The sequence below is a fragment of the Hyperolius riggenbachi genome, chromosome 2, assembly GCF_040937935.1.
Source record: "Hyperolius riggenbachi isolate aHypRig1 chromosome 2, aHypRig1.pri, whole genome shotgun sequence".
In the NCBI taxonomy this organism is placed as follows: domain Eukaryota; kingdom Metazoa; phylum Chordata; class Amphibia; order Anura; family Hyperoliidae; genus Hyperolius; species Hyperolius riggenbachi.
The window spans coordinates 440739890-440756185 of NC_090647.1; the positions used below are offsets into that span (position 1 = coordinate 440739890).

The 16296-nt window shown below is 42.6% G+C and overlaps 1 protein-coding gene across 3 annotated transcripts in view; it reads right to left on the minus strand.

Annotated features, from left to right (window-relative positions):
• The window catches only part of LOC137546932 (SH3 domain-containing kinase-binding protein 1-like), a 516647-nt gene that overhangs the window by 370457 nt on the left and 129894 nt on the right, over window positions 1–16296 (minus strand). For all 3 annotated transcript variants that reach the window (XM_068269991.1, XM_068269992.1, XM_068269993.1), the window contains one exon: window positions 13195–13352. In XM_068269991.1, coding sequence (XP_068126092.1) covers window positions 13195–13352 — 158 coding nt within the window. The remainder of the gene's footprint in view (window positions 1–13194; window positions 13353–16296) is intronic.

Sequence of the window (16296 nt, forward strand, 5' to 3'; positions counted from 1 at the left end):
TCTCCACTGATACTTGAATACAGGACAAGCATTTCAGGCGACTGAACAGTCACCTCATGTATGCCGAGAAAGACAAATGCAAGAGACAGATTTCCAGTGCCCATTCACACCAATTAGAGGTTTAAATTGTGAATCACAAAGCCAACAGGCCCCACAAAAGCAGTTGGAAACACCTCATTACCGCTCATTATATCTGTGCGTGCATTTAACTTATTAAACACATTTTTGACTCTGGTTTGCTCTTTTTCCGGCTATGAAAATTGCTGCTGTGCAGGAATGAAATAATCACACATTAAAAACTAGCATTTTTAGTGCAGAATCATTCTGCACCATTAAAGGATTAAGACTGAAATTATAGGTATATTTTGCAGTGATAAAAATAATTATGATTTAGATAAAATCACTGCATAATCAATCAAAAACTCCGGCTATTCACTTTAAGCTCCGCACAAGCTTGCCAACTGGGAAATGTTAGATTTGGCACCTTATATTTGGGCGATTTTGCGTGGGGGAGTTTTGCAGCCCCAATTGTTGTTCCACCTGCAACTGCTTGATTTGGGCACCAGACTTCCACTACGTAAAAGCCAAAGTGCCAGCTATTAAAATTTTGGCAAGGAGTACTCGATTTGAGCAAAGTGACAAATATTAAAATTTCAACACTAAATGTTTAGCTTTAGGTAGGGTTAGGGTAACAACAGTAAATATCAGTTAGATGCATCACTCTGGGTCAGGCTTTGTGAAGAAGGGTTTGTACCGTCTTGCCCCTAAATTAAGACATCCCCGCATGCTTGAAATATAAGACATTCCCCGAAAATAAGACAACTCCCCACCCCACCCCCGCAATCCTCCATACCGCCGAGCACCGCCAAGCCCCGCCCGCACCGCCGCTGATAATTTACCTCCCTGCTGCTGGCCCCCCTCCTCCAGCAAATCGGATCCCCCTCCGGCTTATGCTGTTCATAATGCAGATCTCAGATCAGCGGGGAAAGGCATCTAAAGTTGTATAGTAACAGCGCTGATGTATACAGGAAGTAAACAGAGATCACTTCCTGTATACGGCGGCATTGATACTGTACAAGTTTATCTGCTTTTCCGCTGGTCTGATATTTGAATTATGCACATTGAAAACGGAGGGGGATCCGACTTTCTGGAGGAGGGGGCCAGCAGCAGGGAGGTAAATTGACGGCGGCAGCAGCGCAACTCTGTCAGAAGCTTACTGTGTTTTGTCCTGATTGTACTGGATGTCTAAGTGGAGAGGTGTTAGTGTCTGCGGCAGGAGCGTGGAGAGGGGGGAATATGCCTATATACACTGGCTACATAATAGGGTTTTTTTTGTTTCTATATACTGGGGAGTGGGAGGGTGTGTGGGTATACACTAGGTGTTTCTGGCTATATACTGGGGGAGATCTAGCTAAATACTGAAGGGAGATCTGGCTAGCACCACAAAATATAAGTCCTCCCCGAAAATAAGCCCTAGCACATATTTTTAAGGAAAAATTAATATAAGACAGGTCTTATTTTTGGGAAAACACGGTAGAAGGGTGTAGATTAAGGATCACTACTGCAAAAATTAGCAAAATGTAAATTACATGTCTGTGCCTAAAAAATGTACATTTGTCCCAGAGTAAAATTTATTTTTTCTTGATTTAAATATGTAAATAGCGCCAATATATTACGCAGCGCTGTACAGAGTATATTGTCTTGTCACTAAGGGCTCATTCACATCAATTTTTTTTGCCCTTTTTTCAAGCAACAGCGATTTTGAAAATCACCCTAAAAAGCTTGTGCATTGATTCCCTATGAAAGTGTTCACATCTGAGCTGTTCGTTTCTGATCCATTCAGTAAAACGCTGCCTGTACCATTTTATGAGGATTTTTGCTCAATGAAAAAGCGATTTGTATAGTGATTTCCCCAGCGCTGTTAAGAATGAATACAATGTATTTATTCTTTTCCGGGTCAAAGAGTTGAATTCCTGACTTGCGTCAGGAAGTGAAAAAAACACTTTTTCGTGTAAAGTGCTTTACACGAAATCACAGCGTGCAGCATCAGCGATTTCGATTTTTGATGTGAACAAAGCCTGACTGTCCTTCAGAGGGGCTCACAATCTAATTCCTACCATAGTCATATGTCTATATATGTATCATGTAGTGCATGTATCATAGTCTAAGGCCAATTTTAGGGAAAAGCCAATTAACTTATCTGCATTTTTTTTTTGGGGGGGGGGGGGGGGATGTGGGAGAAAATCGGAGTGCCCGGAGGAAACGCACACAAACACAGGGAGAACATATAAACTCCTTGTAGATGTTGACCTGGCTGGGATTCGAACTGGGGCCCCAGCGCTGCAAGGCGAGAGCCCTAACCACTACGCCACCGCGCTGCATAATTTATAATTTTCTGTTGCTAATTTTGTTAGATGCAGGCATGGGCTCACGAGTAGTTACAAGTCCCTAAGGACTCGAATTCGTGATTTAAATGAGGCTTAATTGCCTCAGGTGTGCGGCTGGATCTGAAGGGGTTAGTTACCCATAAGTCCGTCGTCCTCCCTGCGCTCCAAGCAGCTTGCATGCGTCCTATTGGACGCGTTGCATGCCTCACCACCGCGCACTTACTCCTTCAAGCCGGAAGGAGTAAGTGCGCGGTGGTGAGGCATGCAACGCGTCCAATAGAACGCATGCAAGCTGTTTGGAGTGCAGGGAGGACGGACTTATGGGTAACTAACCCCTTTTCATCCAGTCGCACACCTGAGGCAATTAAGCCTCATTTAAATCATGAATTTGAGTCCTTAGGGACTCGTGAGCCCATGCCTGGTTACATGGATTGGTAACAAGTAACCGAACAACAGGCGAGAAACATTGAAAGCATTGTCAAAATAAGCTATTTTAAAAAATTGAATTTACCATGCTTCACCTTTATATCACTCAACTACTCTCATCACACATATTTCTCACATCGTACACAAATACGCCCCTACCTGTCCTCTCCATTCCTCCAATAACCTTCTAATGACTTCCTTTCTCATAAATTCTTACCATGCTCCAACACTTCTCTAGGGTTGCCCCCCTGTTTGAAATTCCCATTCTGGTCCTAGTAGGTGTATTTGCTTTATCCACTTGAGGACCCAACCTTTACCCCCCCTTAAGGACCAGCGCTGGTTTGATTGATCTGTGCTGGGTGGGCTCTGCAGCCCCCAGCACAGATCAGGGTGCAGGCAGGGAGATCAGATTGCCCCCCTTTTTTCCCCCCTATGGGGATGATGTGCTGGGGGGGTCTGATCTCTCCTGCCTGCTGTGGGTGGCGGGGGGGGCACCTCAAAGCCCCCCTCCGCGGCGACATTCTCCCCCTCCCTCTCCTACCTGCTCCCCCGGGAGATCTGGGCTGCACAGGACGCTATCCGTCCTGTGCAGCCAGTGACAGGACGTCCCCTGTCACATGGCGGCGATCCCCGGCCGCTGATTGGCCGGGGATCGCCGATCTGCCTTACGGCGCTGCTGCGCAGCAGCGCCGTACAAATGTAAACAAAGCGGATTATTTCCGCTTGTGTTTACATCTAGCCTGCGAGCCGCCATCGGCGGCCCGCAGGCTATTCACGGAGCCCCCCGCCGTGATTTGACAGGAAGCAGCCGCTCGTACGAGCGGCTGCTTCCTGATTAATTAGGCTGCAGCTGGCGACGCAGTACTGCGTCGCTGGTCCTGCAGCTGCCACTTTGCCGACGCACGTTATGAGTGTGCGGTCGGCAAGTGGTTATGCAAGAAAAAAAAATGTACTGAGAAATTCCCTAAATCCCCAGTCACAACTTTAGAAATGAGAGAAACCAGATCTACCATGAATATCTGGTAGCAACACACTGAGCCATATGCAATTTAACATTTTCTCCTGAGTTTTATCCAAGAAGATAATGTTTAATCTTCTCTTCAAAATAAGTTTTCAGGGATGTGGGACAACTGGAGATCAAGCCCCAGTGTTGGTGGCTGTGCCCTGCAGTCAGTGCATTTTGGGACAACTGCTTTCAGTTGATTTGTGGAGTTCTGGACACTGAATGTACCAAGGATTAAGTTTTCAGCGCTTTGCAATTGAAAAATTACCAAAATGTAGGTGAAAAAGTTCTATCAAAATTATAAGAAATTATTTTCAAAATTATAAGAAAGTATTTTCTTGCTTGCTAGTGGCTTAAAATTCCTTTTACTGACAAGGTGTAAACAAATCACCTAGGAGAAAACTAGGAGAAGAAGTAAATTGCATAAGCTGACGCTGAAGACCCTTATCCAACTCACTTTTTCTCCCAAGGAGATAATTTTTAATCTTCTATTTAAATAACTTTTAACCTCCATAGCGGTAAACAAGTCAATCTCGGGACGGAAATCCGTAGCTCAGAGCGATAATCCCATACCTGAATGAGTTATATTCAGGAGCTGCTGCAAATCTCTCTGTGGTATGCTTTTTTCTTGTTTGTATGGTCTAAAAGCTTGTGAAAAAATTGCACAGCTTTTAGACCCTAAACCCGAGCTGCGCTGTGTGCGATCTTGTGGTATTTGAGGTTGGATATCCTTTCCGATCTCAATCACCACATGCCCGCACACAGCTCCCCTGCGTGCTGTGAGCAGTAAATCATATGAGGAACTATAGTGGCGAGTGAAGGGGGCAGGTCTAAGGACAGGAAGAAGGAAGAACTGCCACCTCCTCCCCACCATATTTGATGGCAGAACAGGGCCACTGGGGGCGCTGGAGTTGGAAGGATGGTGCTGTGTGCTAGCCACAGCACCAGTAATAAAACAATATCAAAAGTATTGGGGACCAGGCCAGGGGTCAGGGTGCTTTAAAGCGGACCCAAACCAAACGTTTTTTTAATTCAAAATATTTAGTAGCACCACTTTGACACATACAAGGATAAATAAACAAACAAATAAAGCATTTCAGTGCATGCTTTTCAGCCTTCTCTTTTCACAACTAGGGTTATACAGGTGGCAGCCGTTAGCAATTCCTCCTTTGCTGGACACCACCTACTCCATCAGTTTGCCGGATTCTGTCCCGGCAATTTGAAAGGAAGGGAGGGGTTCCTCCAAAAAATGTAAAATATTTTATATTTGCCATCATGCAGCTGAAAAAAAGCTGCCATTTATCATTATAATTTAGAAAATAGATTTTATTTCTGAAATCTTGTATTTTTAATTTGGGTCCACTTTAAGTACAACTTCTTGCAATTCACTGGTATTCTATATAATCACTACACCCCAGGATGTAGTACATCTGACGGCCCATCTCCTCTCTCACCACACAACAACATCCATCATGTCCCCCCCCTCCTCCCCCCATAATATCTTGAACAAGGGTCCTTGTCTCCAAAACTGAACTATATCAGGGCAAGACCACTAAATATCTTAAGCAAAGGTCCTGGTCTCCAAGACTGAATGATTTCAGGGCAAGACCACTAAATATGCATGATGTCACCCACCCCGACCTCCACCTCCAGCTTGACAATACCTTTTCACCTATTTTTTTTTTTTAATTTGTTTTTACTTTTTCAATTACACAATGCTGAAAAGTTATTTTAAACAGAAAAAAATATCTCCTTGGAGAGAAAGTGAATTGAATAAAGGCATTTAAATTAATAATGCCTTGAAGTTGTACTAAATGTTACCAGGGTATACATAATTGTATTGTAAAAAATCAGGAGAGATTCTACTGAGCCAACAGAGGGAGGCAGACAGAAATCCAGGAGCAGGGAACAATGACTGCAACTCGCATGCCCCCCCCCCCCCCCCCCCCCCAAACAATTTAATGGACAGATTATACAAAACAATGTCATTTTAACAAGTTAAACATTAAAGTGAACCAGAACTAAGAAAAATTATTTAAAATTATTATTTAAAATAAACAAATGATGTACTTGCAAATTAATATTACATACTTACCTCGCCATTAGTTCCTCTCAGAAGCTCACCATTTTCTTCTTACAACGATTCCTTCCAGTTCTGACAAGATTTTATCCAAGCTGAAATATATCAGTTGCTGTTATTTATACAGCAGTTGCTATCAGTTATAACTGAAAGGACAACTGATGAGCAAGGTAATGTCCATGGTTCCCTATGGCTCAAGTGGGCAATAGCACAGTTTAACAGTGTGCTGACCAGGAAGCTGTTATGGGGTAACGGACATTTTTAAAATGGAGGACAGAAAGTTCCATTGATCACAGCAGACAAACAAGACACAGGAGAGGAGAAAGTGGTTGATGAGTAGTCTACATGCAAGGTAAGCAGTGGCGTAACGAAGGAGCTTGGGGCCCCAGTGTGAGTTTTACCTGGGACCCCAAGCACTCTGTTGATAAGAAGTCCCAAAACCTACCAAAGACAATTTCAGTGTCAGAGAGGTGTAATCACAGTTAGATAAGGATTACTACTACTAAATGCACATATTGGCCTCAATTCATAAAGCGTTACCGCATGCGGTAATGCTGAAAACAGCAGACTTTCCCAAGCACTTAGCAAAGTGTCAATTCATAAAGGCTGTTACCGCATGAAAAACTGAAATTACCGAGCAGTGAGGTAAATTACCGACTTGGCTGTAATTCCCTCCGAAACATGTCAGTAAATTGTCAGCAAATGTCAATTCATAAAGCCTTCAACAAGCGGTAAGTCAGACGATAATTACTGACACCTCTGGTGAGGTCTTAACAATGCGAAGTCTCTGTGAGTCTGTGCAGGGAACCAAAGTCTCTGTGAGTCTGTGCAGGGAACCGAAGTCTCTGTGAGTCTGTGCAGGGAACCAAAGTCTCTGTGAGTCTGTGCAGGGAACCAAAGTCTCTGTGAGTCTGTGCAGGGAACCAAAGTCTCTATGAGTCTGTGCAGGAAACCAAAGTCTCTGTGAGTCTGTGCAGGGAACCGAAGTCTCTGTGAGTCTGTGCAGGGAACCAAAGTCTCTGTGAGTCTGTGCATGGAACCAAAGTCTCTGTGAGTCTGTGCAGGGAGCCAAAATCTCTGTGAGTGTGTGCAGGAAGCCGAAGTCTCTGTGAGTCTGTGCAGGAAGCAGAAGTCTCTGTGAGTCTGTGCTGGGAGCCGAAGTCTCTGTGATTCTGTGCAGGGAGCCAAAGTCTCTGAGTCTGTGCAGGGAGCCGAAGTCTCTGTGAGTCTTTGTATGGAACCGAAGTCTCTGTGAGTCTGTGAAGAGAACCGAAGTCACTGTGAGTCTGTGCAGGGAACCGAAGTCTCAGTGAGTCTGTGCAGGAAACCGAAGTCTCTGTAAGTCTGTGCAGGGAACCGAAGTCTCTGTGAGTCTGTGCAGGGAACCAAAGTCTCTGTGAGTCTGTGCAGGAAGCCGAAGTCTCTGTGAGTCTGTGCAGGGAACCAAAGTCTCTGTGAGTCTGTGCAGGGAACTGTAGTCTCTGTGAGTCTGTGCAGGGAGCCGAAGTCTCTGTGAGTCTGTGAAGCCACACTTCTGCTGTACCGCTCAATGGGCTGCGGTAATTTACCGAACTTCAAAGGCAGCTGTGAAAATCTTTATGAATTACCACACAAAGGTCTAAATTACCAAATGCAGTATTTTCCCTCCCAGATTTTTTTACCGCAAAGCCTTTTATGAATTGAGGCCATGGAGGTGTTCATTACCATCATAGAACCAATTAAAAATTAATAAGATGGATGAAGGAGCGCCTCTAGTCCCAGGGCCCTGGTGCAGTTGCAACCCTTGCATCCCTTATTTCTACACCACTGGAGGCAAGTATGAAATGTGTATGTTTATTCTGACTTTTCATTTTTTGTTCAGGTTTGCTTTAAGCATTATTATCGCTGTCAGTCAGTTGCCTGGCAGTCAAATTTCCTTATCTGACTTCAACACAAATGTGTACATAGATAATTTAGAAATCAAAGGCAAAGACTATGAAGTTAAATCAAAAAAATGTCCTTATAAAATAATTAACCTAAGTCAATTTTATTTGCTGACTACACTATATCATGATTGAAGCATGCCAAGGTTATCTCACATTTTTTGGTCAATTACTAAACGGAAGGAGAATAGGCCTCAGGCTGAAGGAACTGTATTATATTAAAGGATGCATTCACAATGCAAATGAGAAATGAATATTCAGCTTACGTATGCATAGTCTGCATGGACGGTAATGCCAGATACAATAAGATGGTGCTATTTGCCTTACCGATAGCCGTACAATCCAGCATAACATAGGAATATGCTTAACACATTAAGCTCTTCCATTATGTGAGGGGAAGGTTTTGTTACTGTAAAGGCATTGAGATACTTAATGTCTTCCCAGGTAGCGACCAATAACCATGTGGTACGCTGCTGAAGACCAGCACCAAGCTTTCTGCAGATGAGAATGGGAAGAAAATGCAGTGATCTCACCAACACCCCTTTCACTAACCCCATAAAATCCATGTACATCTTCTGAAACAGAAAAAAGTAATCTCTTCCAGACTCCAGGCATGAGATTCTGGGCACTCTACCACCAACCACAGCCACTAGTAACTCCAGCAAGTCCTTGAGCTTCTTCACACCACAAATGCATACATTTATGGCCACCGCACTGATATATACATATATTCAGTGGCATGTGAAAGTTTGGGCAACCTTGTTAATTGTCATGATTTTCCTGTATAAATCATTGGTTGTTATGATAAAAAATGTTAGTTAAATATATCATATAGGAGACACACACAGTGATATTTGAGAAAGTAAATGAAGTTTATTGGATTTACAAAAAGTGCGCAATAATTGTTTAAATAAAATTGGGCAGATGCATAAATTTGGGCACTGTTGTCATTTTATTGATTCCAAAACCTTTAGTACTGATTATTGGAACTCAAATTGGCTTGGTAAGCTCAGTGACCCCTGACCTACATACACAGGTGAATCCAATTATGAGAAAGAGTATTTAAGGGAGACAATTGTAAGTTTCCCACCTCTTTTAATTTACTCTAAAGAGTAGCAACATGGGGGTCTGAAAACAACCCTCAAATGACCTGAAAACAAAGATTGTTCACCATTATAGTTTAGGGAAAGTATACAGAAAGCTGTCTCAGATATGTCAGCTGTCTGTTTCCACAGTTAGGAACATACTGAGGAAATGGAAGACCACAGGCTCAGTTCAAGTTAAGGCTCGAAGTGGCAGACCAAGAAAAATCTTGGATAAACAGAAGCGACTAATGGTGAGAACATTCAGAGTCAACCCAAAGACCAGCACCAAAGACCTACAACATCAACTTGCTGCAGATGGAGTCACTGTGCATCGTTCAACCATTCGGCACACTTTACACAAGGAGATGCTGTATGCGAGAGTGATGCAGAGGAAGCCTTTTCTGCGCCCACAGCACAAACAGAGCTGCAGTGCTTGAGGTATGCTAAAGCACATTTGGACAAGCCAGCTTCATTTTGGAATAAGGTGCTCGCCTTAATGCATCTCGCGGGCTCAACCCGCTTCTGAAGGAGGCCTCCTTCAGAAGCGGGTTGAGCCCGTGAGATGCATTAAGGCGAGCGGCGGTACCCACTTAATCCTTCCAACCTCTGTCATGTAAGTTTGGTGCCTTTTCTTATCTTTCATTTACTCTGCCATTTACCTTCAGCTTATTTGCCTTACCTGTGTTATTTGCACCTCCTGTTTGGTGTTATTTCTTACACTTGAAACCATTTTGGTCTTGTTTTTTTCTCTATCACTTATCCCTGGCCCTGGATGCTTGTAATCCATGTTTACAATTTTACACAGGGATTGTATTTTTGAAATTTATAAACCTTTTTCTGTTACTTTTTGCATAACATTTAGAGAGCTGTTGTGATTTTTTTTTCTAATTCTGCACCTTATTTGGGCATTGTGCATTATAATCTAATTTATAGTATTGTGTAGCACTTGCACTTTGGCCCTGGCTGATTGTATTATGACATTGAGTCTTGTGATTTACATTATTAATATGGCACTAGTATGAGGTTGGTTTATTATCCTGATGTGTACCGCCATAATCACCCTTTGGTGATTTTTTTATTGTTTTTTTTTATATTCGTGTTTACTGTTCATCAATAAAAATGTATATATTTTTGAATGATCCTTGAGTGGTTTGGTGCTGTTTCTAGTGGGTACTTTTTCTCTTGGCTGCTATATACTGTTAATTGCCCATTAGCACATACCCCTCTGTGTAATTACACAAAACCCTTGAATTTGACTATTATTTATGATGGTGCTTGTCCACAATTGTTGGTCCACGCATACCAGAAGAACATACAAATAAGTTAATTGGCTCCATCAACCCCCGCCCCTAAGAAAAATGGTCCTGTCACTGTACACTCTATAAAAGACTGCAGGGGATAAAAACAATACAAAATAATAATAATAAATGTAGATTTTATGTCTTTCCCATTAAAAAGTGCCTTATCTTGCACCAAAAATCGAAAGCTATCAATCATGTGCGGTAACTAGTACATGAAACTGATATGGCTGCAGACAATGGAGTCAATGAGGCCTCAGCCTCTCTCTCACCAGACCATAAATTGATTTTGCCTTCTTCTGGACCAACCGTATTAAAATCAAATATTAGAATCAAAGTAAAAGAAAACTTGATTACAAACAAATCAGTGTTACTCAAGTCACACTAAAATCAATGTCTTTAATTACCTTCACATTCCAATATCTAGCCTTTTATGAATTTCTATCATTGTCAGAAAGTTTAAACTTCACTTCTTGGCAGCCATGGCAACAGCACACTGCTGGGGGCACTTAAAGTGGACCCAAATTAAAAATACAAGATTTCAGAAATAAAATCTATTTTCTAAATTATAATAATAAATAGCGGCCTTTTTTCAGTTGCATGATGACAAATATAAAATATTTTACATTTATTGGAGAAACCCCTCCCTTCCTTTCATATTGCCAGGACAGAATCCGGCAAACTGGTGGAGTAGATGGTGTCCGGCAATGGAGGAACTGCTAATGGCTCCCCCTGTATAACACTAGCTATGCAAAGAGAAGGGTGAAAAGCATGCACTGAAATGCTCATAGGCTTGAAGGAGTGTTTATTTATCTTTGTGGGCCCGTTTCCACTATCGTGAATCCGAATGCGTTGCCCGCATGCGGATTCGCACAGCTAGTACAAGTGGATGGGACTGTTTCCACTTGTGCGTTTTCCTGCACGTTTTTCTGTGCAGAAAAAATCTGCAGGGTAGGGCCCTCAGAATTCGCCTGCGTGTGGAATGCAGGCGAATTGCACGCAATGTATTTAATAGGGAAATCGCATGCGTTTTCCCCATGCGGTTTTTGCCGTGATTTTGCATGCGATTTCGCATAGGTACCCATGGTAATTCACACAGGCAGTGACATGGTTAAAATCGCATCACCCTAACCTATGCGAAATCGCATGCGAAATCGCGGCAAAAAACGCATGCAGAATCGCACCCGCATGCAATTTTCCTGCGGTGATTTGCCGGCGATTCCGCAACGCTATAGTGGAAATGGGCTCTGAATGTGTCAGAGTGGTGCAACTAAATATTTTGATTTAAAAAAATGTTTGGTTTGGGTCCGCTTTTATACCCACAAATACCAATCTTTCTGGATGACTGTGCCTATGAGGACATCATGGCCCTTATTCAATTCACTTTTTCTCCTTAGAGATAATTTTTTTATCTTCTGTTTAAAATAACCTTTTAGCACTCTACAGTTGAAAAAGTACCAAAAAGTAGTTAAAAAGGTACTGCCAAATTATTCTTGCTTGCTGGTGACTTACAAGACGTTTAATTTTTAAGGTGTGAAAATGCCACCGAAGAGAAAACTTAGCGTAAAAATATATATTCACGTATTTTGTAGTATATACAGGCGCTGATCCAAACTTTATCTCATGTGTATGTTCCACCAGCTGCTCAGGATAAACCACATCCACAATCGGTTCCAAGAAAAATGCATACAAATCCACAGCGCTTGGTACTCAAATCGGCATCTGCAGTAACCCCACAGTGCTCAAAAGCATATTTCCACAGTGACCATCACCAGAAATAAATTGAGAAAGGTCACTTCTCCATCCAAGAATCACATAAACATTTATTAGAAGCTGAATCTACATCACATATACAATGACTTACTTCCAGGGTCCTTTTGACAGGGACCCTTAGTAGTTAAAAGCTTATAGTGTAACCCAGTACACATTTAAAATAAAAAAAAACGATCTCATATAAGTTGCCCAGTCTCCAGTTCCTACCGGTTTCGGCCTTGCGCCGTCATCAGGGAACACTCGTAAAAAATATATTGAATAATGCCTTTGTCTCTTTTTGACATCCAGGCTATCCAAGTGCAGGCTGACAATCAGATTTGGTCTTTTTGTTAGGAGCCGCTTGGAATAGCTGTTTTTGCATGCATATATTAAAATAAACTAATAAACTGTGTGGAAATATTTGCAACAGAGCTGACATGAAAAGGATTACCGTATTTACTTTTTAGCAATAGCAACATTTAAAGTGGACCTGAACTCAGGACTTCATCTTTGCTCTAAATTTCTAAAAGATGCACACCAGCATAATAACCTTTTAAAGAAAATCATTTCTTTGTTACAGCTTATACAAATCCTGCAATAAATATGCCGTGTGTCTGCTTCATCCAATACTTCATCCTACTACCAACTACTGAATCTGAGAGAGCCTACGCGCTTTGAGTCCTATGGGAGAAAAGTGCTATAGAAATGTTATTGTTACCTACTGCTTTCATGGAAGCAGACATAGGGTTAACTTCCTGTGGTTACAAGTTAGCTGCACTGCCAAGGCAGCAGAGATTTCTGAGCAGACACAGCTGAGAGATCAAATTACAACTGTGATTAGTCACAGCTGAGGGGGAATTAGACAGGCTAAACTCTAATACATGGTGCATTTTTCTATAATTTGCTTCTGTCCTGTGCAAGAGTTCAGGTCCACTTTAACTGTTCATTTTTACCTGTTTTTGTTACAAACCTTCAATTTTAGTTTGTTATAATTTGCACAAAAAAACCTTCACTAGTCACAAAATAACTTAATCTACAAGGAACTCACGACATCGCAATACTTGCTTTGAGCAGTTCCCATGGTATAAAATAGATATGAAAAAAAGTGGTTAGCTGTGTGGTTTTCTATACAATTCCTTAAGTTTCCAGACACAGTCAAGGGAAGTTGGTTTTATGTTCTTTTTTCCTAATTTAGCCCCTGAAAGTGAAAGTGATGTGCTTTAACAGTAACAGGTACTCACTCGTACAAAGTTGTCAGGGAACAGGCCTCTCCTTCCTTTCAGCTCTCCTTCCCACCATCCGCCATCTTCTTTTTTGATTTTGGTGATAATTTCACCAGCAACTATAGTCAGCTCATCATCATGCTGAGCCTTGTAGTCAAACTCCACTATCGCATCCACTGAAAAGACAAATATATAAAGGAATATGAGCATGATGCAAATCATTACAACCTATGTATGTACACAGTTCCATGTAACGATCATAAAACATCATTTTTATGTTAATCTTAAGGACATAGTAGCAGTGGCTTTAATCTTTGCCCATTAACAGTACAATATTTTCCTCACATGCGATCATTCAAACAGATTTTTATGATCATATTGTACAGAAAACCATGGAAAACACAGAAAACCACAGAGAACTTGTGATTAGACACAGATGAGGGGGAATTAGACAGGCTAAACTCTCTAACTGGGTGCATTTCTCTATGTTTTTCTTCTATCCTGTGCAAGAGTCCAGGTACACTTTAAAGCGGAATATGACCCTGCATTTCAACTTTGCTCTAAAACATTATTTACAGCATATTATATGCAACCAGCATATTTTTTTACTAGACCAGCATTGGAAGGGTTACACAGAGTTTTAAAGTTCCTGGAGATTTCTGCAGATGCATCCGAAGCTGAAATAGATACATTTTGTTTACATAAATGTATCTAAGTGTTGAATGTGACTCACTCTCTCTGACTGAGCTGGAGGACAGCCAAAGTGTGTAACATTCAACACTTAGATACATTTATGTAAACAAAATGTATCTATTTCAGCTTCGGATGCGTCTGCAGAAATCTCCAGGAACTTTAAAACTCTGTGTAACCCTTCCAATGCTGGTCTAGTGAAAAAAAAAATGCTGGTTGCATATAATATACTGTAAATAATGTTTTAGAGCAAAGTTGAAATGCAGGGTTATATTCCGCTTTAAAGAGGCACTATAAAACCTTGCCGAATATGGCGGCGGAACGCCGAGACCCACGCTGCGGTGCAAGCCTCTGGGTCTCGGCGAGGCTCTGATGTCAGTGGAGCGCATGGCGCTTCTTCCCTATTGCCTAAGCAGCAGACGCGTCCTCAGTACGCGCTTCACCGCAGTAAACAGTAGCAGCATGTGTACCGTCGTGTGAGCTGATTTGAAGAATGATTGGTTGTTTTGGATTCTGTTACTCTTGATTGGTTAGCCCTTCTATAAAAGAAAGGTGAGCGCCCTCAGTCTTCGCCCGTGATAGCCTATGCTGGGCTTGTAGCGGAGATTGCGCTCACACCAAGTGTTTGTCTTGCTGCGGACTTCTGTCTGTCTCTAGATCAAGCTTCTTGCAGATTGGATTACTTTTTGCTGACCCGGCTTGCACCTGACTGCATCTCTTCTGATCACCTGTTATCGACCCGGGTTGTACCTGACCACGCATCTCTATCGGATTACCTGTTGCCAACCTCGGATTGTTAAAGGACTTTGCATGAACGCTGCCTGCTCCTGATCTCGGCCTGATTGACTACTACGCATCTGTATTGTGATTATGCTATCGTCTGGATTGCCTCAGCTCTTAGGCCTCAGGTGACTATTCAAGTATACTGTGTTTATATTACCTTGCTGTGTTTGGTGATTGCTATTTGCCAGGTTGTATGCTACATCTGCCTGCAGGGTTTTTGTAGTTTGTTACTAGGCAGGAGTTTACGCAGGTGTTAGGGCTGGGTTATAGGTCAGTCATATGAGCATACAGTCTGACCTATAGCAGGTAGCCAGACAAGCCTGACAGGCACCACAGGGACACATAGTCAACAGTAATACATTATTCAGGATACCCAATTTTACATTAAAGAGCACCTCCAGCCAAGAAAAGGTTTGAATGGCAATACATATATGTAGTCTATGCACTGTGTAACGACTGACCATTATATCTGAGAGAGAGCAGTGTCGGGGGGACCTACAACCATAGATCGCAGTGGTCGGGGGTGACCCGGGAATAACCCCAGTGCCTAACTAAGACCAAACTGGTGGTCTTAGTAAAGGGTGAGTCCCTTTCCATATCCGGGTGTGGTGGAAGTGTAGAAAGCCAGAAGTCCCTTAAAGTGGACCCAAATTAAAAATACAAGATTTCAGAAATAAAATCTATTTTCTAAATTATAATAATAAATAGCAGCCTTTTTTCAGCTGCATGATGACAAATATAAAATATTTTACATTTATTGGAGGAACCCCTCCCTTCCTTTCAAATTTCCAGGACAGAATCCGGCAAACTGATGGAGTAGATGGTGTCCAGCAAAGGAGGAATTGCTAATGGCTGCTACCTGTATAATCCTAGTTATGAAAAGAGAAGGGTGAAAAGCATGCACTGAAATGCTCATAGGCTTGAAGGAGTGTTTATTTATCTTTGTATGTGTCAGAGTGGTGCAACTAAATATTTTGAATTTAAAAAATGTTTGGTTTGGGTCCGCTTTAAAGAGACTCTGTAACATTAAAAACATCCCCTGGGGGGTACTCACCTCGGGTGGGGGAAGCCTCCGGATCCTAATGAGGCTTCCCACGCCGTCCTCTGTCCCACGGGGGTCTCTCCGCAGCCCTCCGAACAGCCGGCGACTGTGCCGACTGTCATTTCAATATTTACCTTTGCTGGCTCCAGCGGGGGCGCTGTGGCGGCTTTCCATTCCGAACTACACGGAAATACCCGATCTCATTCGGGTCCGCTCTACTGCGCAGGCGCAGGAGACTTGCGCCTGCGCAGTAGAGCGGACCCGACGGCGATCGGGTATTTCCGTGTAGTTCGGAATGGAAAGCCGTCAGAGCGCCTGCGCAGGAGCCAGGAAGGTAAATAATGACGTCACCGCTGCCCGGACTCCACGGAGGGCTGCAGCGAGACCCCTGACGGATGGAGGACGGCGTGGGAAGCCTCATTAGGATCCGGAGGCTTCCCCCACCCGAGGTGAGTACCCCCCAGGGGATATTTTTATGTTACAGTTCCTCTTTAAAGTTGAATGAACACTACATGCTGTTTACCTTGAGACTGTAAAAGAGGACCTGTACCCTGGAATAATATGACTGTGTCACGCTATATATACTCCTATTGAAACTGTAATTT